Source organism: Miniopterus schreibersii (genome assembly GCF_964146895.1).
Source record: "Miniopterus schreibersii genome assembly, chromosome: 20".
Classification (NCBI taxonomy): domain Eukaryota; kingdom Metazoa; phylum Chordata; class Mammalia; order Chiroptera; family Miniopteridae; genus Miniopterus; species Miniopterus schreibersii.
In genome coordinates this window covers 13,429,116-13,456,919 of record NC_138122.1, presented here as the reverse complement: position 1 = coordinate 13,456,919, position 27,804 = coordinate 13,429,116, and the positions used below count along the sequence as shown (strand labels likewise).

General features: G+C 50.8%; 1 protein-coding gene across 3 annotated transcripts; it reads left to right on the top strand.

The window, feature by feature from the left end:
* The first annotated feature begins 237 nt into the window (after nt 1-237).
* TOP3B (DNA topoisomerase III beta) lies at nt 238-27,734 on the top strand. Of its 3 annotated transcripts, none has more exons than XM_081122462.1 (18): nt 238-323; nt 4,110-4,269; nt 5,444-5,575; nt 6,840-6,946; nt 7,560-7,634; nt 9,026-9,222; nt 9,676-9,832; nt 10,847-10,960; nt 12,465-12,555; nt 14,111-14,265; nt 14,407-14,512; nt 15,449-15,595; nt 15,710-15,883; nt 17,653-17,781; nt 18,284-18,433; nt 18,824-18,924; nt 19,652-19,853; nt 27,599-27,734. In XM_081122462.1, exons 2-18 carry the CDS (start codon nt 4,200-4,202, stop codon nt 27,661-27,663), a joined length of 2,172 nt encoding a protein of 723 aa, XP_080978588.1. In that variant the 5' UTR covers nt 238-323; nt 4,110-4,199; the 3' UTR covers nt 27,664-27,734. The 3 variants fall into 3 exon arrangements, with proteins under 3 accessions (XP_080978588.1, XP_080978586.1, XP_080978587.1); XM_081122460.1 differs by lacking the exon at nt 27,599-27,734 and adding an exon at nt 20,856-21,442; XM_081122461.1 differs by lacking the exons at nt 238-323; nt 27,599-27,734 and adding an exon at nt 20,856-21,442 and having other exon boundaries at nt 4,227-4,309.
* Nucleotides 27,735-27,804: the final 70 nt, after the last annotated feature.

The window sequence follows — 27,804 nt, the reverse complement described above, 5'->3', positions numbered from 1 at the left end:
ATTGTAATTATGAACAACTATATGTTTTCATGCTTATCACCCAGTTTTTTCATAATCACTGTAATGATCACCGTCTTTATTGTCTCCCCGCCACGGGTAAGAACGCGACAGCCTGAAGATTGCGGCGTGCAGGGCCACTTGGGGCGGTGTTGCCGGAACGCGCGAGCTACGGAACTCGTGGAGGGAGACGTGCGGGCGCCGGAGGCAGACGCGGGGACGCCAGCAGCTGCCGGACCCGGAAGTAGGGGCTGCCAGTGGCCGCTCCGGGAGCGGGAGCGGGAGCGGGAGCGGGAGCTGAAGAGGGATCCGCTGTGGGGCTGCGGGTGAGAGGCAGGCGGCGGGTGCCGCGCTAGGCGGCTCAGGGACGTGGGAAGCATGGGACTTTCTGGGGGCATGTTTCCCGAGTGCTGGCCAGGGACTGAGGCGCCCCAGCCCCTAGGCGGGGGATAGGGTCCGGGGCCGGGCTCCGAATTCTCGAGACGCCTCTTCTCTAAAGGGGGTCGAGCCCCTACCCCGGGCTTGTTGTGGGAGTTCGGGGAGGTGGTGCTGGGCCAGCGGTTAGCCAGGTGTCTGGGAAGAGCAGGCGCTGCAGTTAGTTCTCTTCACTGAGCCCCCCTGCAGTTCTTTAAGATGGGGTGTGTGGTCCGAATCTGTTGTCACAGGGAAAGCTCAGGGAGGCAGTGCAGCAGTCGGGCCAGCGCCGGCCCAGGTCCACACGGCCCAGGGTCTACTGCAACCGCCTGGGCCCCAACTCAGTCTGGAGGTCGTCCAGGAGTTCTCGGAGTTGATGTAGAGAGTACTTTACCTTGAACAAATTAAGTAGCGTCCAGGGGCAGTTGTTTCTCACAGATGTGAAAAGGAGGACAGTGGCCTTGTCTTAACCTTTTTTTCATTCAGCCTTTGGGAACAGCACGTGAGAAGTCAGGCCAATGCGGACTTATGGCCAGTGAGCCCTGGGATTCCTAGAGCCTTTGCAAAGGCTCAACCAGGCTAAACTTCAGTTTACTCATAGTTTAAAAAATTACAACGCTAGCCTTGTAGGGTTGTTGGCAAGATTAAGTAAAGTGTTTATAGCAGTAGTGTGCCTAGTACAGATGAGGAGCTTAAGAAATGGTTGTTTCTCTCCCTCTTTTCCTGTCTCCATAGGTATTTGGTGAAGTTACTAAGGTGGGAAATCCTAGGACTCTAAATGCTGTTCAGACCACTGTTAGGCCTTCACTCCCAAGCTAAATCCACTTATTTATAAGACACTGACATGAAAAGACTTTCTCTACAAGCAGTGTCTCCCAGAGGACACATACCATTGTGGTATTTCTAGTGAGAGTTGACAGGGTAATAACAGGCTAACTTGCAATTTCAGCCCTTCTAATTACAGCCCCAATTTGGCATGTTTGCTGTCAACACCCCCTTAGCACTTGCTAATCTCCCTTTTTGAAATAAGAGGACAAACTTCAGGCTCAACTTTGGCAGGCAACAAATAAAATTTGATATACCATATAGATTGCCGGAAAGAACCTAGTTCTGGCCATTGATTACAGCCTTTTAGTTCCTATGAGGCTATAACATTTCCCTCTTTTATATATATTTAAACTTTTTTAAAAAGCAAAACTTAAGTGAATAATAATGTTTTGCCAGTAAGGCAAAAGCATTAGGGTGGTATATAAATGAAGTTTGCAAACCACTGCTTTCAGCTTTTGTTCTCATTGGCTTCTGTTTTGAACTTGGAGGTGTGCCTTAATGAAAGAATAGGAAAGCCCTAAGATTAATCACAGAAAATTAATCACAGTTGTGACTGCAGAAATCTTTTTTAAGAGTTGGAAGGAAGCTGATGCAGTTAAAAAAAAGTACCCAGCTGGAAGTAAGGAAGCATGAGTTTTACTCCAACCAACTTCCTGAGGTACCTTTGGAAAATCCTTTCTCTGAGTTTTCAGTACTTCCTCCTTGAGATAATTGTACCAGATCATCACCAAGGCCCTTTCCCCAGGATTTCATGATTTCATATCCTTAAAGGAAGTAAATTTCCCCCCCCCAATAAAACAGTGATACTTAGAACATTACAAAGTACTTATGCAGTATTGAGGTATAAACTGTTGAACTAGAATTAACCTCACTATCTCCACTGCTGCCACTCAGAGCCCAGTCACTCCCTTCCAGCAGGGCAGCCAGAAAGGTACCTTTAAAACTTGAAGTCAGATCATCCTGTTCCCGCACTGCCTCCCTGCTCCGTCAAAATATACAGTCCACAGCCAATGCTTGCATTCTACATGCCTGCTCCCTCTCAGCTCCCCCAGCCTCCTCGCTCCCCCTCAACCCTGCCCTGGCCTTTCTACTGGACTTTTCTCCCAGACATCACCTGTCACTCCTGCCCTGAACTGCTTTGTCCCATGTGGCACATAGAGGCTCCTGCACAAGGGTGTGAGTTCCAAAGGACAGACCTGGGTTGCCTAGTACTGTGTTCCTTGCACCCAGGATTGGGCCAAGCATGTAGTAGGTGTTCAGTAAATACCTGTGGGATAATTGAATTCATTTCTGGAAGTGCAGTTGCTGAGAATGTGCACTCACAGTTTAAGAGATACTGTAGAGGTTGCTTCGACTGAATTTCCACCACTTAGGTTTGCATGTCCCGTTATCCTCACCCATGTGTGTGCTCAGACCTGTGATGTTTGCTGGTGAGATAAGCAAAAGCCTGTTCTAGCTCTTCTAGTTCTTTTTTTTTATATATACCAACGTGTATGTTTTCTTCTAGTATTTTTCTGGTTTCTTTTTTTTTTTCTTTTTTTTTTTACTTAAATCTTTGCTAGATCTGGAATTTGATTTGGTGGAAAGTAAGAATCTAACTTTATTTTTCTTCCCAGAGGGTTGCCCAGTTGTCAGTACAAGTCTTTTTTTTTTTTAATGCATTATTGTATTTATCAATATCAGTGCCATATTTATAATGATTAAAAAGGCAGGGTTCAGCCCTAGCCGGTTTGGCTCAGTGGTTAGAGCGTTGGCCCTCGAACTGAAGGGTCCTGGGTTTAGTTCCAGCCAGGAGCACGTACCTTAGTTGCAGGCTCAGTCCCCAGCCCCGCTCAGGGTGTGTGCAGGAGGCAATTCGATGTTTCTTTCTCCCCCCACCACTCTCTCTCTGAAAAAGCAATGGAAAAAATATCCTCAGGTGAGGATTTAAAAAAAAAAAAAAAAAAGGCAGCTATAATATGTTTCTTTTATTCGACCAACAGGTATTAAATGTCCTGTATGAGGCCCAGAACCAGCTATTTCAATTGACCACAGTGAGTCAGACAGCAAGTCATTTATATGCTAGTGGGTAGATGAAGCAGTAACTAATTGGTGTGATGTGCAGCAGGTTTTAAGGGCACAGGGTCTGGAGGAAATGATTCATCCTGCCAGTGGGTGTGGGGAGAACTCTTTAAGGAGGAGGCAGTGCTTGAACTGGACTTGTGGACAGTTGAGCAGCATTCTCCAGGCTTGGAGGAATAGTCCAAGCAAAAGGAATGGAAACATGAAAATGTTTTTTTTTCTTTAGATAATGGTGTCCAGTGTAATTGACCAGAGCATAGCCTGCAAAGTGAGAGGTATAGTGGGGCAGGTAGGAAGGGAGATTGGAACCTGTTGTGAAGGATCTGCTGGGGACTGGAACCTCTGGCCAGTGGGTCTCAGGCCTGGTTGTGGGTCAGAAGGAGGACCTGGGAAGCCCAGCCTGGATTTCTGCATTTTAAAAGTGTCCCAGGTCCCTGCTGAGGTAGAGATGCTACTGTCAGTCCCAGGGAGTACACAGAACTATAGCATGGGAGGAGGGCCAAGCATCAACCCTGCGCTGGTCCTGGCCCAGATCCAGAGGCCCCAACATCTCCCTGGCATGGATCTGACCTGAGGTCATGGGGCCACTTCATTCTCCCAAATGAAGCCAAATTCCCAATGCCATCTCCGAGCCACATCAGTTATCCCAGGCGGTTGTTCGTTTGTCAGATGTCTTCAAGTTTCCTTAATTTTTTTTTCTTGCCTGGGGTTTGCTTTGTTGGTTTTTTAAAGTGAGTTTCCTTATTAGCAAGTGGTATAGCTTCCATTGGAAGCATTGCTATTTTCTGTGTGTTTTTTTCTCTCTTTAGGAGTCAGTGTTGAAAGTAGTGTTGGGCTGTTGCCATTCCTGAACTTCTTCATTGCCATTTCCCTGAAACTGGAGCCAACTTTAAGACAAGATGAAGACCGTGCTCATGGTTGCAGAAAAACCCTCCTTGGCCCAGTCCATTGCCAAAATCCTCTCTCGAGGTAGGGAAGACCAACCCTGGTGTTTCTTTGGCTTTGATCTGTAAGCATGGTCATTCCTATTTTACACATCATTTCTTTCTTTTTCTGAAGTGCGACTCTAGCCTGCTGGAGTAGACTTGGTTCAGGATACCAGACGTTCATGAAGCACCTTGGTGTTGGTCACTGTGGGATACATTTACTGCCACAGTCAGCATGAGCCAGGGCTGGGGCTCCCAAAAGGCACAGGCACTGTTCACAGCATAATAGCAGGTGCAACAGGCTACTGTAAGAGTGCCATGCTAGTCAGGGTTGTTGGTCACAGGCAGTAGAAACCAGCCCTGGTAAGTTACACAGAAAGGGAATTCAATGGAAGGAGGAAGACACAGCCAGGACCACACCCCAGTCTAAGTCTGACAAGGCAGTGCCACAGGCATCATCACCACAAGACCCTTGCCACTACCCTTGACCCCTGACTGCTGCAGCTTCAGCCCACAAGCTTTGTGTCACTTACGAGCAGCCACTAGGCTGAGCCTTGCCCATGGCCCTCCCAAGGCAGCAGAGCACTGGGAAACGGAGCATCTTCCCTCACCCCCACTCTGGACACTGGGGTGATCAGTGCTGCTCCCCCTCCTGTCTCTGAATTCCCTCCAAGTAGGAAGGATATTTGGATGTTGGAGACCCATACGTCCACCCTGCCCTCCCCTTGGTCCCAAGGCTGAAGGAGGAAGAGACCCTGAGACAGTGGGCTAAGAAGTTGTGGTCTAAAGAGGAAGGGAGACCCCAGAAGTAGTGCTTGGTCCTAGAAACTGAGAAAGTTTGGCTGAGAGGCCATCAGTGGGGAGTGAGACGACACTGTGGGATTCAGTAATTAGGAGGTTCCTGGGGACCTCTGAGGACAGTTGAGAGAAGCGAGGCAGAAATCAAATTAAGAGTGAGCACAGAAATGAAGAAGAAGAGCCCAAGAGGGTCTGCACTTGATAGTTCAGAGAGGCCAACCTCAGGCTCTGTGTGCTGAGCACACTGTGCTGGTCCTTACCAGTGGCGTTTTCCCAGTGAACCGTGAGACCTCTCAGCACCTAATTCCCCACAGTGGCCTGAGGACTGTCATCACTGACCGCTCTGGGGCAGGGGGACTCTGGCCCTCCGAGAGGCAGCTACAGCTTGCTGGAGCAGCTATCACTGTGCGTCTCTGCAGGGAACATGTCCTCACACAAAGGGCTGAATGGAACGTGCTCAGTGCATGACTACACAGGGACCTTTGCTGGCCAGCCAGTCCGCTTCAAGATGACATCTGTCTGTGGTCATGTGATGACCCTGGATTTCCTGGGTGAGCCCCCTACCCTCCTGCCTACCCTCCATCCTACTGAGGGAAGCCCTGCATGGTGTTTCTCAGGGTCCAGTTGGAACCATAGGAGGGCTCCAGGTACAGAAGTCTAGAACTCGTGAGCCCTGACACCAGCAGGTTGAGAAGTGACCTGGGGTCCCTGGGTGAGGCACCCAGAACTCAGGCTTTGGAGGTCAACACCCGTGAGCCCCCATTCCAGTAGCACCCTTAGTCACTGCATGTGTTGTGCACCTTCCTGTGCAGACTGGCCTGAACAGGTGCTTGGGATGGGGTTGCTACTCCTGTTGAGTGTCACTGTTGTCCAGCGGTCACTCAGTGGCTGTCATCCTCATCCTCATACTGTTATTGTTATCCATCATCTTGGAATGGCCAGCATTAGTGACGCACTGGGGCGAGGTGCAGGGCCGTGTGGTTGACAAGAACCCAGCCTGGGCTCTTAATCACACTCTACCTGCTCACAGGCTGGGACTGGGGCAGTGACTGGGCCTCCATGAGTTTCTGCCGCTCATATGTGAAATGGGTCTTACGACAGGGCCATCCACTCCCAGAACTGTCTGTGCACTCATTGTGACAGTGTTGGTAGAGTGCTTAGCACAGGGCTGGGCACATCGCAAAGCCTCAGTACTTCTTGCTGCTCAGTGACAACAGTGGCATTGATTCAGTCGTGTGGCTGAGCATTCGGACCCTAAGCTTTACCACCAGCCTGCAGGGGGGAAGCTGGGATTTGAACTTTGGTCTTGCAGCCAGTCTCCCAGGCTGCAAGAAATGGGGACTAGAAGAAAGTCTGAGTGCTTAACATGTGAGTGCCAAGCCCTGAGTAATGAAGTAGGTGACTGTGTTCAACTTCAGGCCCAAAAAGATTGATTCTCCACCGGCATCAACTTAGCGGTCATCTTGTGCCTAGTCAAGTGCTGGTTGGGGGGAAAGGGTTACAGAATCCAGGCTGGAAGAGAAGATGAAGGTGTGTGGTGTTTCAGCCCAGGAGTGGTGCTTCTAGCCACAGTGACCATCCTGGAAGCAAGGCTAGAGCAGCAGCCCTGCCCAGTGGTAGCTCCCGTGAGTGGCCAAGGGGTGGTGTCAGCTCAGCAGCCAGGAGGAGGAAGGCTCTGCCTCTGTCGAGGTTGCCCTGGGCAAATCCTTTTTCTAGCCTTCCTCTCCCTATTTGTAAGACAAGACACCATTATAACAATCATGGAGGCCAAGCTCTGAAGTGTGATTCAGATGTCATTTTGCCTGTGGTTTATAGGAAAGTACAACAAATGGGACAAAGTGGACCCCGCAGAGCTGTTCAGCCAAGCCCCGACGGAGAAGAAGGAAGCTAACCCCAAGCTGAACATGGTGAAGTTCCTGCAGGTATGTGGGGCTGGCGGGGCACAGGCAGGCAAGGAGGCCCTTCCTCTGACTCCCTTCCCCTCCCCTTCACCCCAACAAGGAGGTATTTCACCCCAGCCCTTGGGCAGGCCTCACCACCCTTTCTGTGAGTGCCCCAAGCTGGCCCACTAGGCACCTTTTCAGGCTTGCTCCTTCCCCTACTACACTGTCATCCACTGGAATTTTTAAAAAATAGTTTGGTGGTGGTTTTTCTGATTTTAAAACAAATGCATATACATTATGAAAAATTGGAATATATAAATAAGTATAAAGAAGGAGAATTATTTATAATCATACTACCCAAGACAGTCACTATTAACATTTAGTGTTATTTCAGTCCTTTTTCTACATTTTTTTTGTCCACAAAACAGTAGTTCTGAACTAAATTCTTTTCTGACCAGCTAAGCCATTCTTACCAGATAGTTCTTCTGCTTAGCCTGGGCCCCTGCCCTGGACACCAGGCTTCCTAAACAGCTGGGAGTGGGAATGGGGATGGAAGGAGGCCTGCTCTGCCCCCTGAGCCAGATGGGCACACCGTGGCCACTGCAGGGGGCCGGGCTCTGGAAGGTACGAGTCACCCTGTGCTTTGTGGCAGGTGGAGGGCAAAGGTTGCGACTATATCGTGCTATGGCTGGACTGCGACAAGGAAGGGGAGAACATCTGCTTCGAGGTGAGGATGGACCCCACTGTGGTCCTCACTTTTGGCCTTCCTGCCAAAACATCCCTGAGCCCAAAGTAGGGAATCAGCTACATTGGCTTAAAAATACCTTTTACTCTCCTTTATTTTGGAAATTCTATAGACACTTTAAAACACATGGACTCTACTAAGGGTAATGGAGTGTTCCTTCACCTGCTGGAGGCATGTTGTGTGAGCGACGGTAAAGGGGCAGAATTTGCTAGATGGATTTGAGTTTCAGAATGGAGCTGTCTCAAGGAGAGTTGATTTTCAGCATTTCAGGCTCTGCAACACCTTTCAGGGACCTTAGCTCAGTGCCGGTTGACACCTGGCAGTCTTCCTCTCTCCTTTCACATGCCTTCCTCGTCTCCCACCTACACGCGTCCTCTCCCCAAGCAGGCTGCCCTCCTGTACCTCCCTCAGCCGTAGTGCCCTGGCACTGGATGTGACTACAGGTGTCACCCTGTGCCCCTCAGGCTGTGACTCTATATAGGTCGCCCTTCTGCCTCTGCACTCCTAGCTCTCACCAGGGCCTGGCATGCCTCAGGGCTCAGGAAATACTTGCAGCACCACAGGAACTCAGGGCACCCCGCATTCCAGCACAGCACCCTCAACGCACTTGATTACACTCCATCCCTTCCCAAATACCCCTGCCCTGCTGGCCTGCTCTTCCCAAGGGGATCTTTGCGGCTGGGGGTAAAGAATGGTGGCAGCTTATGGGGCTTTCTCCCTTCGGAATCGAAGTCACTTCTTCCCTGTAAAGAAGCTGCATGGCCAGGCTCCACATGACTCCCTCCCACTGCACGGCCTTCTTAGTGAGTTTTGACTCCAGGACCCCTGCTGTGCCTTATCCCTGAGCCACCCAAGTCCCCCACAGTGGGGGTCACCAGGGCCTTCCCGCTCCTGCCCATTGCCTTTTCTTCTTCATCCTTTTTACCCTCCCTGTCTTTTCTCCAGTCTCTTGAAAGTTCCACCCTCCCCTCCTAGTACTCCCTTCTCTAGAAGAAGGGGAAATGGGTCAAGTGAGGTGGATTTTGCAACTCTTGAGTTCCCTTGTGTTCTTGGCATTAGCATCTCTTGGTTTGGTGAGGATGGAAGCAGGAGATGAGAGAGAGGGTAGCAGCCTGCAGGATGATAATAAGGGGGTGTTTGAATAAATTTGTAGACAAAAGGAAGGAAGCCTTTTGTGGTAGGAGTATGTAGAGAGACTGAGGCTTCCAGAAGGGGAGAGAGACAGAGGAGAGTCTGGCAAGAGTGAACAGGGGATCGCACAAACAGCTGGGGAGGCTTAGCCCTGGAGAGGAGTTGGGCCCACAGCTGGGATGTAGAGTGGGAGGTGGAGACCTTAGGTGATGGACAGGGTCACAGCCAGCCACCTCCCCCAGGTCCTGGATGCTGTGCTGCCCGTCATGAATCCAGCCCATGGTGGTGAGAAGACAGTGTTCCGGGCCAGGTTCAGCTCCATCACGGACACAGACATCTGCAATGCCATGGCCCGCCTGGGCGAGCCTGACCACAACGAGGCACTCTCAGTGGATGCCCGGCAGGAGCTGGACCTGCGCATTGGCTGTGCCTTCACCAGGTGCTGGCCGCCCTCCCTTTGACCAGAACCCCCACCCTTGCTGTTCCCCATCCTTGGTTCCTGGGCCTTATTAGCCTCCTGCAATTGTCAGTATTTTAAAAACCCTAGAGAAAACTATCTAAATAGATCACTGCTTGAAAAGCACTGTGCGGATCTTGAGGGGAGAACATAGGGGATGGAATATAATAGAAGGGCTTCCTGCCCTGGGATGGTCAGACTATCTGCTTTTCTTTCCCACTTTCTCTGTTATGTGTACACACACACCTCCCTGGTTCTTATTCTGAGCACATCCTCTTAGCCTGTCTTCTGAGCAGGGAGCATCCAGCCACCTTGGCCTCCTCCCTGCACCCACCAACCAGCTAGCCCATCCCAGATTCCCACCAGTGGTTAATGATGTTGTCTTGAGCAAATGCATGACTGAAATATCTTTCTCTCCTACACCCCTCTTTGTAGGTTTCAGACTAAGTACTTCCAGGGGAAATACGGCGATTTAGACAGCTCTCTCATCTCCTTTGGGCCATGTCAAACCCCTACCCTGGGATTCTGCGTAGAGAGACATGACAAAATCCAGTCCTTCAAACCGGAGACCTACTGGGTGCTGCAGGCCAAGGTTCTCTTTCCCGTCCCTGTTCTGGCGAGGTCTTTTTAGGTTTAGGTGTGGATTCTGAGAGTTCCCATCATCATCATTGTCATCATCATCATAGTCCTTTAGGCCCCTGAGGTCGAGGGCACATTGTGGATAGCAGTACAAAGGAGGGAGACCAGAGAAGGGTCTGCAGGGTGCCTAGGGAAGGGACCTCAGTTTTCATGGAGAGGCAGGATAAGGCTAGGCCTGGATGCACTGAATTTGGATAATCAGAAATGAGCTCAGCTTTGGTGGTATGGGGTGAGGTCATCCCTTGGGGCCATTAGCAGCCATGGTCAGGTCCAAGGATTGACTTTCAGACTTTTTAAGGTTTTGTAACCCCTTATCCACATAAAGACTCCATTGAAGCTTCTTGTAAGATTTAGAATATAATACAGAGCTGCTCCATTTGACATGGTGCCAGGGCCCCAGGGTGAGGCCACACCTAGTGTTGGCCAGGCATTAGGATGTGGGCAGGGATGTTGTGAGAGGTGGAGGCTCTGACACTCTTTAAGGGCACATGAGCCTCAGCTTTGGGCACAAGACCCCCTTGTGAGACCATCTGCCTAATTTCAGGGGGAGGCCAGCTGTCAGAGCAGCCTTCACTTGGGGAGGGGCTGCATATCTGCATACCTGCACAGGTACAGTCATGAGACTTTTTTTAATTTTTTATTTGTAGATTTTTAGAGAGAGGGAGAGAGAGAGAGACATTGATGTGAGAGCAAAACATCTGTCAGCTGCCTCCTGCACACCCCCTACTGGAGATCGAGCCCACAACCTGGGCATGTAACCTGACCAGGAATTGAACTGACAACCTTTTGGTGCACAGGACAATATGTAACCAACTTAGCCATACTGGCCAGGGCATGGCTATGAAGCTTTAGAGCCAGGGCCATTTTGCTCCCAGACAAGGACCAGCGTCATCTGCCCCAATTCTCTTCTCTGGTAACAGATTCACCTGGGTACTTTCTCTCCTGTGTTCTTTTGTCCTTCCTGCAGGTTAACGCTGATAAAGACAGATCTCTCCTTTTGGACTGGGACCGAGTGCGAGTGTTTGACCGGGAGATTGCGCAGATGTTTTTAAACATGACCAAGCAGGAAAAGGAAGCCAAGGTGGGCCTGTTGCACCCACATCTGTCACCTTTGCCTGGGTCGGGGTAGGAGTAGGCTACCTCTGGCTAGAGGAATAGCTTGTGACCTAGGGTCACATCTTTCTCCCCCTTTCGGAAAGAACAGTTACACATACGCTCCACTGAAATAGTTCTGCCCACTGCAGTAATTGTAACATGCTCCATATCTGCTCTGTATCATCACTCCCATGACCTGCCAGGCCCCTTCCATGCTTCCCTTCCATGTGACCCTGTGGGCATCATCTCCTTTTGACAGGACTTCATTTCACACAGATGTTCCTTTTCTGTGACGTCTAAAGCTGATAACTCCAGAGAGTTCTATGTGCACGGCTGTGAACCCGCCCAAGGTCACACAGCACAGACTGCTGTGATCTGGGATCCCAATGTCATCAGCTTTCATGGCCTTTGTGGCGCTGTATTTCTTACTCAGGGTTTTATAAATTGGAAGGACAATGGCATTTAGGAAGGAGGTGGTGCCATCTGGCAAGGCGCTGGCTTCAGGGGATGGGGGTAACGATGGCAGGCCCAAGGCCATTGCAGCAAATGCCCTGCAGCTGTGACAGCTACCAAAGCCACTGAGGTGCCTTCTCTTGTTCTTCTCAAGCCTTCCTTGGGTGCCCTCTAACCCACCCATGCAGCTGTCTCAGGCTTCCAGAACTTCTAAAGTTGCTCCATGCTTTTATCCTTGATAATGTTCCTACAGAGCCACTATTGCTATTGTCTCCAGCTCTCAGTCTAGTGATCCAGCCTTCGTGGATGCACATACACAGTCTGGCCTCAGTGTTCAGCTCACGTTTGTCTGTGTGGAATCAGAAGGCCCTGCCCCGGCCAGGGCTACATGGGATTTATGGATGAGCTATCAGAGTTGAGTTGTTTGCATTGTTTCTGCCACAGGCAAAACGGGGCCATCTCTTCTGACATCTGTTCAGTTTAGAGGTTGAAAGTGGTAGCTTACCAGTATTTTATTTAAACTGCATGGTATTGACAAAAGTTTCAAAATAGTTGCCGACATTTAAAAATTACGAGATTTTACATTAAAATCCTGATTTTCAGCTTTTCTTGACAAATCAGAAGATGCAGAATACTAGCAGGCCCTGAGGCAACACTCAGGCTCATTGAGGGCAAGCAGGTGCCCCTGAGACAGCCTGCACCCCAGGGCCCTTCTGACCCCACTGCCATCCCCAGGGCCGTGCTGACCCTGGCTTCTGTCTAATTTTGAATTTGCAATCCCTTCTCTTGCCTCTTCCCTGTTCCTACAGTTTTTCTCTCTCCCTGGAAAATTCTTTAGAAAATTATCTTTCTTTTTTCTTTCCTGGACCTGAATAAATATTCATTCAAGTCTTGAGAGCACTGTGAGCAGTGAATTCGAGAAGCAGGGAGATCAAATGAATGAAACCAGGCCCTTTGCCCACGCCTCCTGTTTCTTTCTATTATGGTGTCTTTCCCTTTCCCCCCACGCCCAAACACTGAATCGTTCTGTCTTCTAGGTGGAAGCCACAAGCAAAAAAGAGAAGGCCAAGCAGAGGCCCCTGGCCCTGAACACTGTGGAGATGCTTCGTGTGGCCAGCTCTTCTCTGGGTATGAGGCCATTTCTCTAAAGCCCCCAAAACACTTTTTGGATCACGCATGAAGCAACCCCGTTCAACCCCAGTGTAGTACCTGGGGGTGTAGGACAGTGCTGAGCTTCTTACTCCTGCCAGCATTCTCCCTCTATGCTCACCTGCGCCAAAACAACCGCCCTCCACATGTTCACCTGTGCCAGCACACCCCCCTCCACGTGCTTACCTGTGCCAGCACATCCCCTCCACATGCTTACCTGTGCCAGCACACCCCCTCCACGTGCTTACCTGTGCCAGCACACCTCCTCCATGTGCTTACCTGTGCCAGCACACCCCCTCCATGTGCTCACCTGTGCTGGCACATACTCCCTCCACATGTTCACCTGTGCTGGCGCCCTCTCTCTATGCTGTGCCACCTGAGGCGTAGAGGGAATCTGAGCCTCATGCAGATTTCATTTCTCTTAAATTCCAGAGTGGAAAACGAGTAAAAACAAACAAGAAAGAGGATTCAGTTTCACAAGACTGTTGGTTAATCCTCAACAGTTTCTTTAAATTTATGTGGGGAAAATGCAGACCATATCATTTTACTAAGTGTCTGAGGAATCTCTCCCAGGATTGAACACATCGAAGGCCATCAGCAGGCCCATCCACAAGGCAGGCCCTCATGTGCACCTCAGAGGCATTAAACCGTGGAGTTCAAGCTCCAGATACAAACTCTGGTCCAAATCCCAGCTCAGCCACATCCTTCCTTGTCCTAGAGCCTGTTTCCTCATGAGAAAAGAGGGTGACCATAGTTAGTACCCATCTGAAATATAGCATCTTAACAATAGCAGTGGTAATGATTGTCACTACCCAACAGGGACATCCTGACATTAGTGTACCAGAGAAGCTTCCCTGCTGCAGGGGAGAGGTCAAGGCCCATCTCTCCTGCCTGGGACAGATGTGCCATAGCCTCTCTGAGCCTTGTTTCTGTAGTAGCAAGAAGGGAGTTGGGCTAGAAAGTTGGTGGCCTCCAGGCATTGGCGGCCTATCAGTAGCCTCGGGAAACTATGAGCAGTGTCCTCTCGAGTAACACCTCCAGGAATCCTCAGAGGGCAACAATGACATTGAGTGACCAGTAGCTGAGCGCCAGCCTGTGCTGGTCAGGGAGGAGCAGGAAGACGAGCCCTTTCTCAGTGGCCCTGGAGTGTTGTAAGAACAGAAACACCTAAGGGGCTCAGAACAGAAGGCACGTGCTAATTCTGTCACAGCAGACTCTGAAACATGGTTATGGTTCCATGCCAGAGGGTGAGAGGCAGGCGGTCTGAAGGTCACATTTAGTCAATACAGGTACCAACATTGTGAGGGTGACACTGAGCATCCCTGTCCTGGGTCCATCCTCATTAGGTGGAGGACCTCAGTCTTGGATAAGACACAGGCACCTGGTCAGCAGCTCTGCCCTGGGCCTTGCCTGCTCAGATTCACCGTCACCCTGCAGAAGGCCCTGTCTGCCTTTGGGGGAGCCTGAGTGCCCATGGGCAGGCACCTGGCTGACCCTGGCATTCCGGGCCAGCTGAGCCTCCTGTCTCTCTCAGGCATGGGGCCACAGCATGCCATGCAGACCGCTGAGCGGCTCTACACCCAAGGCTACATTAGCTACCCACGAACCGAGACTACCCACTACCCTGAGAACTTTGACCTGAAGGGCCCTCTACGGCAACAGGCCAACCACCCCTATTGGGCTGACACGGTAAGTGGAGCCAGGTCCTGCCCCCCCATACACACCTTTTGCCAAGGCCTTGGGACCCAGCTCAGGATTGGCCAAACCCAGGACTGACAGCAGCTCCCTGCAAGCCCAGACTCACACTCTGCTTTGTCTTCTCTCCCTCAGGTGAAACAGTTGTTAGCAGAGGGTATCAACCGGCCACGGAAAGGTCACGATGCTGGCGACCATCCCCCCATCACCCCCATGAGGTCTGCCACAGAGGCCGAATTAGGTATCAGGTGATTCCCCCCAAACATTCTCACACTCACATTTATGCGCGCGCGCGCACACACACACACACACACATACACACTTCAAGCTTCTGAGGAGGGAAGGGCAGGAAGCTATAGTGACATGGGACCTTTGCATGGTGTGAGGCTCTGGTGGCAATGTAGAGACTCCCTTCTACCCCACCTGCCCCTGGCTGTGGCATAGGAGGTCACCAGAAAGTGTGCTCCCTTACCATGGGACGGGACGGGAGTGAGGTGGTGACAGCGGGTGTGCCTGAATGCAGGGTGCAGGCAGCTGTACATGGGAGACTCTAGAACAGAGAGGGCCAGGCAGGAGGTGGGAGGGTGAGGTGAGTGGGTGGGTAGCTATCGCCCTGAGAACAGAGGGTGACAGGCTCAATCACCAGGCCGAGGTGGTACTGGTGACCACATGCCAGGAGAAGGCAGAGGAAGGGAGAGCCATGCAGGTGGAGGCAGGAGCTGCTTGTGTGAAGTGATGGTGGCATATTACTAGATAGGGACAGGCCAGGTATCTGAATAGCAGTCCCACCTGGAAGCAGGGCAGGAGATGAGAACCATGGCTGTAAAGGAACCACCAGGGCCCTGCCAGGCGTGGCTCAGCGGTTGAGCGTTGACCTGGGATCCAGGCAATTAGGGTTCGACTCCTGGTCATGGCATTTGCCCGGGTTGCGGGCTCGATCAGACTCTCTCATCATTGATGTTTCCATCTCTCTCTCTCCCTCTCCTTTCCTCTCTCTGAAATCAATAAAGATACATTTAAAAAAAAAAAAAGGAACCACCATGGCGCAAGAGACTCGCTTTCCTTGCTCTGTGTTTCCTCCTCCCTTGGGTATCCTGTGGCTCTGCTGCCTGAGCAGGAGCCGGGGGTCCTTAGAGCCAGAGTCCTGGCTGGTGACCAGTGTCTGTGCTTACTGCAGGGAGCGAGGCGTGGCGGCTCTATGAGTACATCACTAGGCACTTCATTGCCACCGTTAGCTATGACTGCAAGTACCTCCAGAACACCATTTCCTTCCGGATCGGGCCCGAGCACTTCACCTGCACAGTGAAGACTGTCATCTCACCAGGTAACACTGTGGGACCCAGCTCTGCCCCCCTCCTCGTCTCCACATATAGATAGAACACTCTCCATTGGGCCTGGGGATGGAGCCCCAGGGACTGAGGCAGCACCCTGTCTCTAGGCTTTACGGAGATCATGCCCTGGCAAAGTGTGCCCCTGGAGGAGAGCCTGCCCACCTGCCAGAAGGGCGACACCTTCCCTGTGGGCGAGGTGAAGTTGCTGGAGAAGCAAACGAACCCACCTGACTACCTGACGGAGGCCGAGCTCATCACGCTTATGGAGAAGCATGGCATCGGTGGGTACGCCCTCTTGCCCACCTGGGACCCAGGCCTGAAGGTTCCCATCCCAAGATGAGCCCAGGACACAGTGCTTCCAGAGCTGCCCGTGACCCTTCCATGCCCAGCACCTGGTGACAGGGGCCCAGGGTGTGGCCAGTTGAGCCAGGCAGGGTTGGCAGCAGGCAGTATCTCGCCAAGGCACCACGTCAGGACCTGGCCTTTCCTGTAAAGGCTGAGATGTGCCTTTATGCACACTAACACCCAGGATGCCAAATGAGTCGTTTGCAGGAAAAACACAAAAGTTAGATCAGAGTCCTTCTGAGTCCACGTAGCTAGCCTGGCTCTGTCCTGGAATCAGGTGACGGGGAAACCAAATTCACAGGCACCACTTCCCTGTGAGGGAAGCAGAGAGCCCAACAAGGGCCAGAAACTCCTGTACCAAAACCAGGTTTCCAAGTGAAAAATGGGCATCCCAGGGCAGTTTGCTGGCTCAGAAGTATAATTGCTGATCTCACAACTCATAGGCAAGGTGGGCCTAGGGGCTGTGACGTGTGTCCTCGCACACTTGAGGCCTTCTACCCTACCCAGGCAGTGCTCCAGTGGGCACTGCCTGGTCCCTGACGTACTATCCCAGGTGACCAGTCCCCTCCCCAATTGACAGGCTCTGGAGGGTTGTGGGACAATCCAGGCTGCTGTACCTGGGTTTGGTTCCATCATTGACAGTACTACAGGTGACTGCCAGGGAGCAGCTCACCTGAGTCTGGGGTCCTGGTGACAGCAGTGGCCTTGGCAAGAGAGCTGAGCCTGTTACTTCCTGGGGATCTGGGGGCCTGTGGTGGGTCCTGCCTTGGCAATCCTCAGCCTTCTGTGAGGGGCAGGCACTGTTTTCTCAGCATCTTCTGCCCCTTCCTTTTGATGGAACATCCATGGTTTTGGCACCCATACACTAGACATCAAGCATATTGAGTTTTCAGCACTGAAGAGAGCTCTTGTGACCTTCTGAACGAGACAGTAGTCGAAGCTGGCCCTGTCAGCCAGGGCCCCTGGGGCTCTATAAAAGGGCCTGCAAGAGCTGCCCTTCAGGCCATGACAAGAATGCAGCTGGGAGTCAGGGACCCCACTGAGCCACACAGGGGGCCTGGCAGACAGGCAGCCGCAGGCACAGCACCACTCGGAGCCCGCCACTCAGGGTTCAGACCCGTGTCCCCACCTCATCCTGTGAACATGGGACCTTAGCAGGCTCCTTAGCCTCCAAGCACCCACTAAAGAGGCTCCTCAGCCAGGGGAGCAGTAATGGCAGCATCTGACAGTGCCAGGTGACCTTGAAGTCCCTTGGAGGAGGTGTGTCCCAGAACTGGGAGCCTTCCTTGAGGACTGATCACCAGGAAGTGGGCAAAATAGGTCAGGTTTTGGCAGTGAGCCTGTGAGCTTCATGTTCAGGGTGCTGGCGCTCTGGCTCCAGAATGAGGTAAGTGCCACAGAATGGAGAACCAAGGAGGTCTCACCAGATGTGAGGGGCAGGTCGAATGAGCTCTCTGCCCTTAGCAGAGCTCCTTAACCTCTGAGCCTCCTTAGAGCAGGAGTAAGCACCCGGCACTGGAAGCACTGTCCTGGGATTCACAAGACGACACATGAATGGCACATAGTGCAGTGCCTGGCAGCCACCAGGAGCAACACAGGAGGGGCTGAGAACCAGGACCTGGGACAGGTGGGGGTGAAGGGGACCCCAGTCTGATGGGGGTGTCAGGCAAGCCAAGGGACACTAGGGCCTTGCTGTGCATTGCAGGGACAGACGCCAGCATCCCTGTGCACATCAACAACATCTGCCAGCGCAACTACGTGGTTGTGGAGAGTGGGCGTCGGCTCAAGCCCACCAACCTTGGCATTGTCTTGGTGCATGGCTACTATAAGATCGGTGAGTTCAGCTGGCCAGTGCTCCCTGGGCTGCAGCTCCACCTTTATCAGCCCAGAGCCTCCCCTACCAGACCCTGTGGTGAGCCCCCAGCTCCCAAAGCAAGGGTGCTGCACTGGCCACCCTAGGACCTGCCCCAGTAGGGGCTCGGCATGGTGGGTGATGAACAGGCAAGTACAAAGGACCCAAAAGGAGCAGCAAGGGCTCTTCCCCACAGGCCAGTTACTGGCTGCACCTGGATCCTCACTGCAGTACTGTCTGCTCTGTCCCCTCCGGGCCCCAAGGAACATAGACATGGCCTAAGGGCTGCCAGGAGCACATCTATGATGCATTCCTAGAGACAGGTGTCCCTAGTGGCTCCACACAGGATTTTCTGGGTGGGAGATCAGGAAAGGTATGGGTGTATTGGGGCCGGCCAGTGCCTTCTTACTCTGGCCAGAGCTACCACAGTGACCACGACCCCTTGGATGAGAGTACTCACAGCAGCATTCCCCCCCACCCGCAGATGCAGAGCTAGTGCTCCCCACCATCCGCAGTGCTGTGGAAAAGCAGCTGAACCTGATTGCCCAGGGTAAGGCCGACTACCGCCAGGTCCTAGGCCACACCCTGGACATCTTCAAGAGGAAGTTCCACTACTTCGTTGACTCCATCGCAGGTAAGGTCTGCCTCTTCTCTGCCCCAGGTCAGGGCTGTCACCACTTGAGGTACCAAGGGCCCCCATGTGAGACCAGCCCCCAGATCTGGGCTCCAGGCCTCTGTTGGAGGATGAGGCAATGATGGGTCATCATGGGCCCTTACCAGGATTAAAGAGCTAGCGTATTAATACCACACGCAGAGCACATGGCTCATCTGACAAATGCGGCTGCAGCTCTGCCATTCCCATTACTGACTTGGAAACCCCACTGCCCTCAAGGCAAGGGATGTATTCACTCACAGATCCTCTGCTTCCTGTGGTGGCCTCCCCTCCAGCCCACCAGGTTACACCAGATAGGGAGATGGACTGCCGCAGGCCAGAGGACGTGACTCCTGCACTGCTTGTTTTCAGGCATGGATGAGTTGATGGAGGTGTCCTTTTCGCCTCTGGCAGCCACAGGCAAGCCCCTCTCACGCTGCGGAAAGTGCCACCGGTTCATGAAGTACATCCAGGTAGGTGGTGGGTGAGGAGCTGTGACCACTCCTTCTGGCCTGCATTGCCCTTGGGCACAGACTCAGGCAAGCCTTATCACCTTTGTAGGCCTCCACCTTATCCTCAGTCTTACAATATATTCTTTGTTCTGGTTGTTTCACAAGGATGACTAAGAGGCCTAAAGCAGCCTTGCCAGCAAACACCCAGTGCCCCCAGGGTCCCAGGAACACATAGGCTGTTAGGGCACTTAAACGGGTAGTCCATTATTTTCTTTTAATATGTTCCTTGCTACAGTGGGCATTAACATAAATGCCAGGATTTTAGAACTGCCTTTCTTTATGCACAGAGCAAGTGTTCTGACTTGTGGCCTGAATCCTTGCCTGAGAGGTCCTTGCCTGGCAATATATTACATATTATGTACTGTTTGCCACTTATTATGTATTACACATTACACGTTACATATTCTGTACGTGTGTTAAGTATTATGTGCGTATTACAATTCTGTATCATGTACATGTCTATACATGTGTTACACATTAGTATGTATTATCTTACATTTTACGTGTTACATATTTATGTATTACACTATGTATTTATGTATTATACTGTGTAATACATAAGTTATAATACATAAATATATAAGGACTTACTATGTGTTATGTATTGTGTACTATGGGGAGAATGAGGGTGGGCTGGAGAGTCAGGTGGCCCCGGCAACCCTGTGCCTCTCCCCTGGCATCGCTGCAGGCCAAGCCAAGTCGCCTGCACTGCTCCCACTGTGACGAGACCTACACCCTCCCCCAGAACGGCACCATCAAGCTCTACAAGGAGCTCCGGTGCCCGCTGGATGACTTCGAGCTGGTCCTGTGGTCATCGGGCTCTCGGGGAAAGAGCTACCCACTGTGCCCCTATTGCTACAACCATCCACCCTTCCGGGACATGAAGAAAGGTGAGATCATCTCATCCCTGGGCTTCAGCTCTCCCTCCCAAGCTGGGCTGCCCTTGTTCCCCCGGTATCTGACATCACACTGGACTCTGAGAGTATCCCTACCCTGGGCCTTCCCATGCCACTGGTGCTGAGATAGGAGACCCTAGTGTACCTGGGCACTGCTCAGGCATCAGCCAGACCCTCTGCTGCTCTCTCCTGTCATAGTTGTGCAGGTGACTATGGTAAGCTCACTCAGGATCTGGCAGTGGGTTGTTGCAACCCCTTCTGGGCTGGGGTGAGTGGGAGGATGCAGCAGGTGGGCGTGTGCCCTTGGTCAGCACCCACCAGTGTTCTTCATCCTCATGCTTATTACTGAAGAAAGGAGAGCATGTATCCTGGTGGGGCTGAGACACGGAACTGGGAGTCTGAAGAGGTCCCAGGACCCAGAGTGCTCACCCTCAGCTGTCCTGTCTCCTATACACCCCACACAGCCCCTAGGGTGTCATCACACCATACTACAGACAGGAATGAGAAGCAGCGAGAGTGAGGCAACTGCCCACACCCCCAGGGGGTCTGGGAATCCCTCAGGGGTCTTAGCTTACCTCTCCTGACTCAAACCTCACATGTGGGGCAGACACTGAGGCCCATCCCTGCTCTTCAGCAGCATCCAGGCCGCCAGTGGCCCCATGTGCCCCACTAGAATAAGGGCCACACAGAGCTGCCTATAACAGGCTGTGGAAGCAAAGTGAAGGGCAGACAGACTTGACTGGAGGCTGCCAGGAAGGCCTTCTGGAAATGTGAGCCCAGGGAAGGGGTGCCTCAAAGGTTGAGGTTTCAGATTAGCAGAGCATGGGAGCGCTCCAGAGCCCAGGCCAGTGTGAGCAAAGCCGAGAGGAGCACTTTCTGCTGGGTTGAGGGATGCTAGACTGTGAAGCACTGAGGGCAGCCCAAGGGTGGGGCTGGGGGGCTGCAGCAGGGGGCGGGTGGCCAGGTGTGCTTCACAGGCTGCCCTCTCCCTGCCAGGAATGGGCTGCAATGAGTGTACACACCCCACCTGCCAGCACTCCCTGAGCATGCTGGGCATCGGCCAGTGTGTGGAGTGCGAGAGTGGGGTGCTGGTGCTCGACCCCACTTCAGGCCCCAAGTGGAAGGTGGCTTGCAACAAGTGCAACGTAGTGGCACACTGCTTCGAGAACGCCCACCGTGTGCGGGTGTCCCCCGAGACCTGCAGCTCCTGTGAGGCTGCCCTGCTCGACGTGGACTTCAACAAGGCTAAGTCCCCACTCCTGGGTGATGAGACACAGCATACGGGCTGTGTCTTCTGCGACCCCATCTTCCAGGAGCTGGTGGAACTGAGGCATGCGGCCTCCTGTCACCCCATGCATCGAGGCGGGCCTGGGAGGAGGCAGGGCCGAGGGCGGGCCCGGGGCCGACGGCCTGCTGGGAAGCCCAGTGCCAGGCGACCAAAGGACAAGATGTCAGCCCTGGCCGCCTACTTCGTATGATGACCCCATTGTCTCTCACCCAGGTTCCAAAAGGTGGTATTTTGGACCACAAAAATCATTAAAATGCATTTTGTCTTCTCCGGAGCAAGCATCTGGGGACCTTTTGCTGGTGTCAGAGGGTTGCTGTGTCCTCCCCACCCATCTTCCCATTGCCCCTCCTATTCCTGTCCCCTTGCCTCTCCATTCTGCATATACCTCGTAAGTGCCTATTCTTCCCACACCCCAGCAGTGCCTTCAGGGAAGATGCCAAATTTGGAAATGGTGCTGTGTGCACAGTAGGATAAGCACCCCAAGTCCAATTCCCTGCTTTTCATGTACATATAATTTGAAAGGCTTCTGAGGGTTGGGCAATCCTAATGCAGGGGTTGAAAATTTTTTTTTCTTTAGTGTTTCAAAGCCTTCTGGCATCCTGTGTCCCATTCCAGGGGCTCTATTGAGTCCCTTCGAAGAGTCAGAGTGGCTTAGCTATTAGTCCAAAGTTAGGAATCCAAATGCGGCAGAATCCCACCATTCCAAGAAACCCCTGGACTTGCCTCTGTTCTCTGGGGTCTTGATGGCAGCAATGGTTTGCTTCCGGTCTGTCATGACTCCTCTCCCCTGGCTTTAGGTTGAAACTTAAATAAGATACTTGTGTGCCAATATGTGCCTTGTGAGGGGAAACTTTATATCCATAGGACACAAGATGATTAAGAGACTTGATAGTATTTTCCAAACGTGTCTCATAAAGTTGCTGGGTAATAAGCAGATCATCAACACATTGTAAAAGTATTCCAGAATCTAGATGTAGGTCTCTTAAGTCCTTGGCTAGTGGTTCCCCAAAGACTGGGAGAATTCTTAAGTCCTTGTGGCAATATGGTCCAACAATATTGGGTAGTCTTATTTGTTGTATCCTGCCATTCAAAGGCAAATAGCAGTTGGGCCTACACATCAATTTGAATACAAAAAAAAAAAAATGTCCATCTCTAAGATAGAAAACCAGGTGCTGCCCCCTAGCACAGCTGTTAGCAAAGTGTAATGGTTAGGGACAGTTGCTTGAATGTCCTGAGTAATTTCATTAATAGCCCATAGGTCCTGAACAAAATGGTATTAATCCAAATTTAGCTTCTTAACAGGTAAGATAAGAGTATTGTAGGGTGATCTAGAAGGTCTGATCAGTCCAGATTTCAGGAACTTTTGCAAAACTATTTGTATCCCTTCCACAGCCGCCTCCTTTAGCGGGCATTATTTTTTCCTAGGCACAGTCGCCTTCTCCTTTAGTTGAATGGGTATTGGAGCGACATTAACTGCCTGTCCCAGAGTCCAATACGCCCATATGGCCTTACTCACTTGTTTGTAGATCTCTGGTGGAAAAAGTTCTGCGGCCACCAGTCTTGGTTTGGTCAGGAGCATCTGCAGCCTAAGTGCATGTTCTGGAGGTACCTGTAGGTGGAGCTGTTGCTCCTCTGGAGAAAAAGTTACCTGCGCTTGTAGTTTACATAACAAGCCTGGACTGAGCAGCAGGATGGGGCAGTGGGGCACATAAAGAAAGCTGTGTGTTAGCTTGAGGTCTCCCAGTTGGCATTCCAGAGACTTGAGGAATGCCTGTTGTTGAGGGTTCCTGGAGACTCCTGTCACCGCTATTGAAGTGGAACTGCCTGGTGCTAATTTGGTATTCAGGACCAAGTAAATTGCTCCTGTGTTTTTAGGAAAGCCTTTTGGTTTACTCCCCACTGTCAGTTGTACCCAGAGGCCTGTGGGGAAATGACAGTGGGCCAAGAAATGTCTAATGAAGCCCCTGGGCCCCACCAGTCATCAGACCCGGCCTATCATCATCTTTCGGGGGTCACGCCCTCTTTGCTTTCTGGGAGCATTCTTGACATTATTCTTAGGGCATTCCCTCTTCCAGCGCCTCTCCTCCCTACAACAGGCACATTGATTGGTTCCCAAAGCCTAGGATTCCTTTTTAACTTTACCTTTCCATCCAGGAGCATTCCTGCCGATTCTGATGTGAATTGCTAACACTTGCCAAATTCTTGTGGTCAGGGTCATTCCTTGGTCAGTCACGAGCTGCAACTGCTGATGCCTACAAAATACAAGGAAACTTTCAATGCATGAATTTTCTGTGAGTTTGTTAGTATAACCTATCTATAATTACTACCTGGTTAGTATATATATATATATATTTTTTTTTTCAATCATTGTTATACTAGCAGCACTTTATAAATTAGGTGAAGGAAGCTGGGTATTCAGTATTTCTAAGAGAAAGCCTTACTGTCCCAAAGGCTTATCCATAAAATTTCTATAATTTATCACAGTGCCTGTTTCACATTACTGAGTAGATGTTGGGAAGACTAATTAAAGGTCTTCAGGAGAGGATTTAGCCTAAGTAGCAATACAATATAGTATAACCTAAGAAAAATGAGATTCCTTACTCTTTAAAAAATACACTTTTATTGATTTTTAGAGAGAGGGAGAGAGAAAGAAACATTGATGTGAGTGAAACATCGGTCAGCTGCCTCCTGCACGCCCCCTACTGGGGATCGAGCCTGCAACCCCAGGCATGTGCCCTGACAGGGAATGGAACTGTGACCTCCTGGTTCATAGGTTGATGCTCAACCACTGAGCCACGCCAGTGGGGCAGAAAATCATATATTTTTAAAGCCATCACAGAGTTGACAGATTCTCAAATTTGTTTTGTATTTTTGGCAGAACATCTCAGAAGTGATACTATGTTCTTTTCATCATATCACATAATAAATTTGTCAATCCTAGAGAATGATCATTAATTGACTTTTTTGGTGGATCTCTGTCAGACCCCACTTCTGTATTTAATCTGACTTTGACCTTGCCCAGACCAAAGAGCTTTTTCTCTGACATAATTGTAAAAAAAAAAAAAAAAAATTACAGACAATTGTTTTAACTTGTGGTTGCTTGAAGCAGTGGATGACCACTGGAGTAAACAATAGACTAACAAAAACGTAAAAGGAGAGTTGGGCCCTGGCCAGCATGGCTCGGTGGTTGGAGCATCTGCCTACTCACTGAAGGGCCTGTAGGTTTTAAAAAAATATATTGATTTCAGAAAGAGGAAGGGAAAGGGGGAGAGAGAGAGAAACATCAATGATGAGTCATTGATTGGCTGCCTCCTGCACGCCCCCTACTGGTGATTGAGCCGCAACCTGGGCACGTGCCCTGACCGGGAATCAAACTGGGATCTCCTGGATCCTAGGTCGATGTTCTACCGCTGAGCCACGCCTGGCCCGGCAGAGCCTCGAGTTTGATTCCTGGTCAAGGGCACGTCATACCTGGGTTGTAGGTTCAATCCCCAGCCCTGGTTGGGCCGCGAGCAGTAGGCAACTGGCCAGTGTGTCTCTCTCATTGATATTTCTCTCCCCTCCCCTCTCCCTTACACTCTCTCTAAAAATCAATGGAAAGGCCATCCTCAGGTGAGGATTAACAAAAAAAAGAGCGAGAGCTGGGAGCTCTGGCCAGTGTGTCTCAGTTGGTTGAGCATCATCCTGTGCACCAATTCCCAGTCATGGCATGTGCCCAATTTCAGGTTCAGTCCCTGGTCGAGGTGCATATCGGTATTTCTCACATCTTCCTCTCCCTTCCTTTCTCTCTAAAAAAAAAAAAAAAAAAAATCAATATAAACATATTTGAAAAACGTAAGATGTCCATAGGGGCTTTGCAAAGCTCTGTCTTATTCCTGGGAATCTGAAAGAACACAGAAGCGCAGGGCTGTGTGCATGCTCAGGGCTGTGCCCTTGCTCAGGAGAGATCTGAGAAGGCCCTCAGTTCTCCCTCCTGGCTGAACCTGATGTTCTCCAAAAGCAGGAAGTGAAGGCTATGCCCCAGCCTTCAGCGGCCCGGCTGAGTGTGAAGACGTGATACAACATGCTTGTAGAACCCCTTGGCAAAGACTGGGGACTTCTTGATTCCAGGTGGTTAATGAAATCTCTATCAATAGTTGAAAATCAAGTAAATGAGAAGAGACTACAGTGTTCACACACAATGCAGTAGAAAATTTGTTCAGAAAAGTCACTAACAGTGAAATAACTGCAAAAAAACAGCAAAAATAACAAATCCTGGAATGGGGAGAGACTTTGATTCCCAGAGTTGCCATATTATAAATGTTCAGTTTACAACAACAAAAACAAGAGACCTGCAAGGAATAAAGAAAGTATGGGCCTGTGCAGAAAAGAGTTGACATAGCAGGACAGATAGCTTTCCTTAGAAAGGCCTGCCTGATAGATTGGCCCTTGGCTGAGGTCTGAGAACTTAAACTCAGAAGACTCCCTACTATTCTCAAATTACAAGTGGCTCACTCACTGCGCCCAAAGTGCTTGCAAACACTGTGGTTCTGTGGAATATCTATTTTCTTCTGGAATTCTTGAATTTAGGTATGTGCTAAGCAGAGGGTGCCTAAATGACAAGTCCCCAATAAAAAACTGGTTGCACAGTCTCTAATGAGCTTCTCCGGCAGACATTTCACACACATTTTCAGAAGTTGTTGCTAGAGGAAAGAAGTGTACCTCTGTCACTCCATTGGAGCAGAATTTTTTAAAAAATATATCTTTATTGATTTCAGAGAGAGGAAGGGAGGGGGAGAGAGAAACATCAATGATGAGAGAGTCATTAATTGGCTGCCTCCTGCACCCCCCCCAACTGGGGATCCAGCCCACAACCCGGGCATGTACCCTGACTGGGAATTGAACCTCAATCTGCTGTTCGACTTAGCAATAAAAGCCTTTTCTTTTCTTCAAAAGCCAGTGCTAGAGTATGGGCTTTTATATGTGTTGTGCATGAAGCCCTTGCTCGGTATCAGTCACAGTGCTGATGAGTGATGGATCTGAGGCAGGGGATATAGATGATTCCTTGGGGACAGGGATCCCTGAACACCCGGACATGAGGTCATGTCCTGGACACCCAAACCAAGGGCTCTCTTCATTGCCCACATCCTCCTGCCGCAAAGTTGCTATGAGGAGACAGCTGGTTCCAGGAGCAGGTGCCTCGCCCAAGAGAATGGCTTAAATCCTGACACAACTGCCTCTGTTTCAATCCTTGACTGGAAATACAATGCCTTTCCTCCAAATGAAGACCGTCCAGTCCCCCCTTGATGAACTGGGGGATCCAAACATGTGTTCATGTGCCCCTCCCTTCCCCCCTCCCCCCAGCACTTGATTCTATCTGCTGCCTTTCAGTGAGACTTCCCAGTGGCCATGTGACCACCCTCATGACCAGTCACCTGTTTGACTCCCAACTGACTCAGAACCCAGGACATTCCAAACCAGCTGCCCACATGACAGTTCAACTGACCAAACCTGGGCAATGAGCAGTTAACACTTAGGCCTGGCTGAGAGTGGGCAGTGGCTACACTGGCTCTGAGTGTGCAGGGCCCTTGTTCAGTCTCTGCTGAGCAAGCTACCGTCCAAAGACTAAACTCTACTGCTGTTATTTCCACGGCATCTTCAGTGGAGTGGGTGGAGGGAAGACATTTGTGACTCTACCTGTCGTTTGGGTAGATGCCCATTTTCATGCTGCTGAACCACTGCTGGGGATGCCAGTAGATTCTCTTGACTGCAGAGGATATTCTATTGAATCCTTTGTATGAATCTCTCATGTTCATGCCCCCAGGGTCTCACTGACTTTTGAACTGAGGAGCTGGTGTCTGATGACCAGAATCAAATCATCCTGGAAGCCATATGAACCTGGGGAAGTGACTTAACCTCCCTCTGTCCTCAGGTCCCTATTCTGTGACATGGGGCCTCCTTATTAGTAATAAGAGGCTAAATATTTTTAAAAATCAGAAAGCGCCTGAAGAGATATGACTGGTTCTCCGTAAGTGCTACATAAGTGGTCATATATTACATGTCTGGGGTAATAAGCATGAAATGAAACAGTAGCTGCCTCCAGAGAGGGCACTTGGATGGCTTCAGGACAGGGGAAGCTGGAAAGTTACTTTTCAATCTATATAAGGGTGTGATGCTTTGTAACAGCTCCTGGAGAGTATCTTTTATAATCTCCTGTGATCTCCACATGAGCCTTGTGGGGTGGACAGAAAGGAGGCTGTGACCCATATTTTATGGTTCAGGGCACTGGGATTTAGAGGCATTAATTGATTTGACCATTGTCACAACACTGATGAGTGATGGATCTGAGACAGGAATGTAGTTGGTTCCTTGGGGACAGAGATCCCTGAATACCTAAGACCGAGAGATTGTGCCTTGAACCACTGATCCGATAGCTCTCTTCACTCCCTTTCCCACATTCTCCTGTCCCCAGGTGCTTCGGGGAAATGGCTGGTGCCCGGAGAAGGTACCAGACCCAAGAGAAGCATATGTGCCTGACCCACCTCCTGCCTCTACATTTAAGTCCCTGACTCCAAAACTATGCAATTTCCCCAATCAAAGGCCACGTAAGTGATCCAGGGTGTCCGATTTATTTTCTTCCTCCCTCCGCATCTTTATACTCTCAGAGCCTTCCTGCTA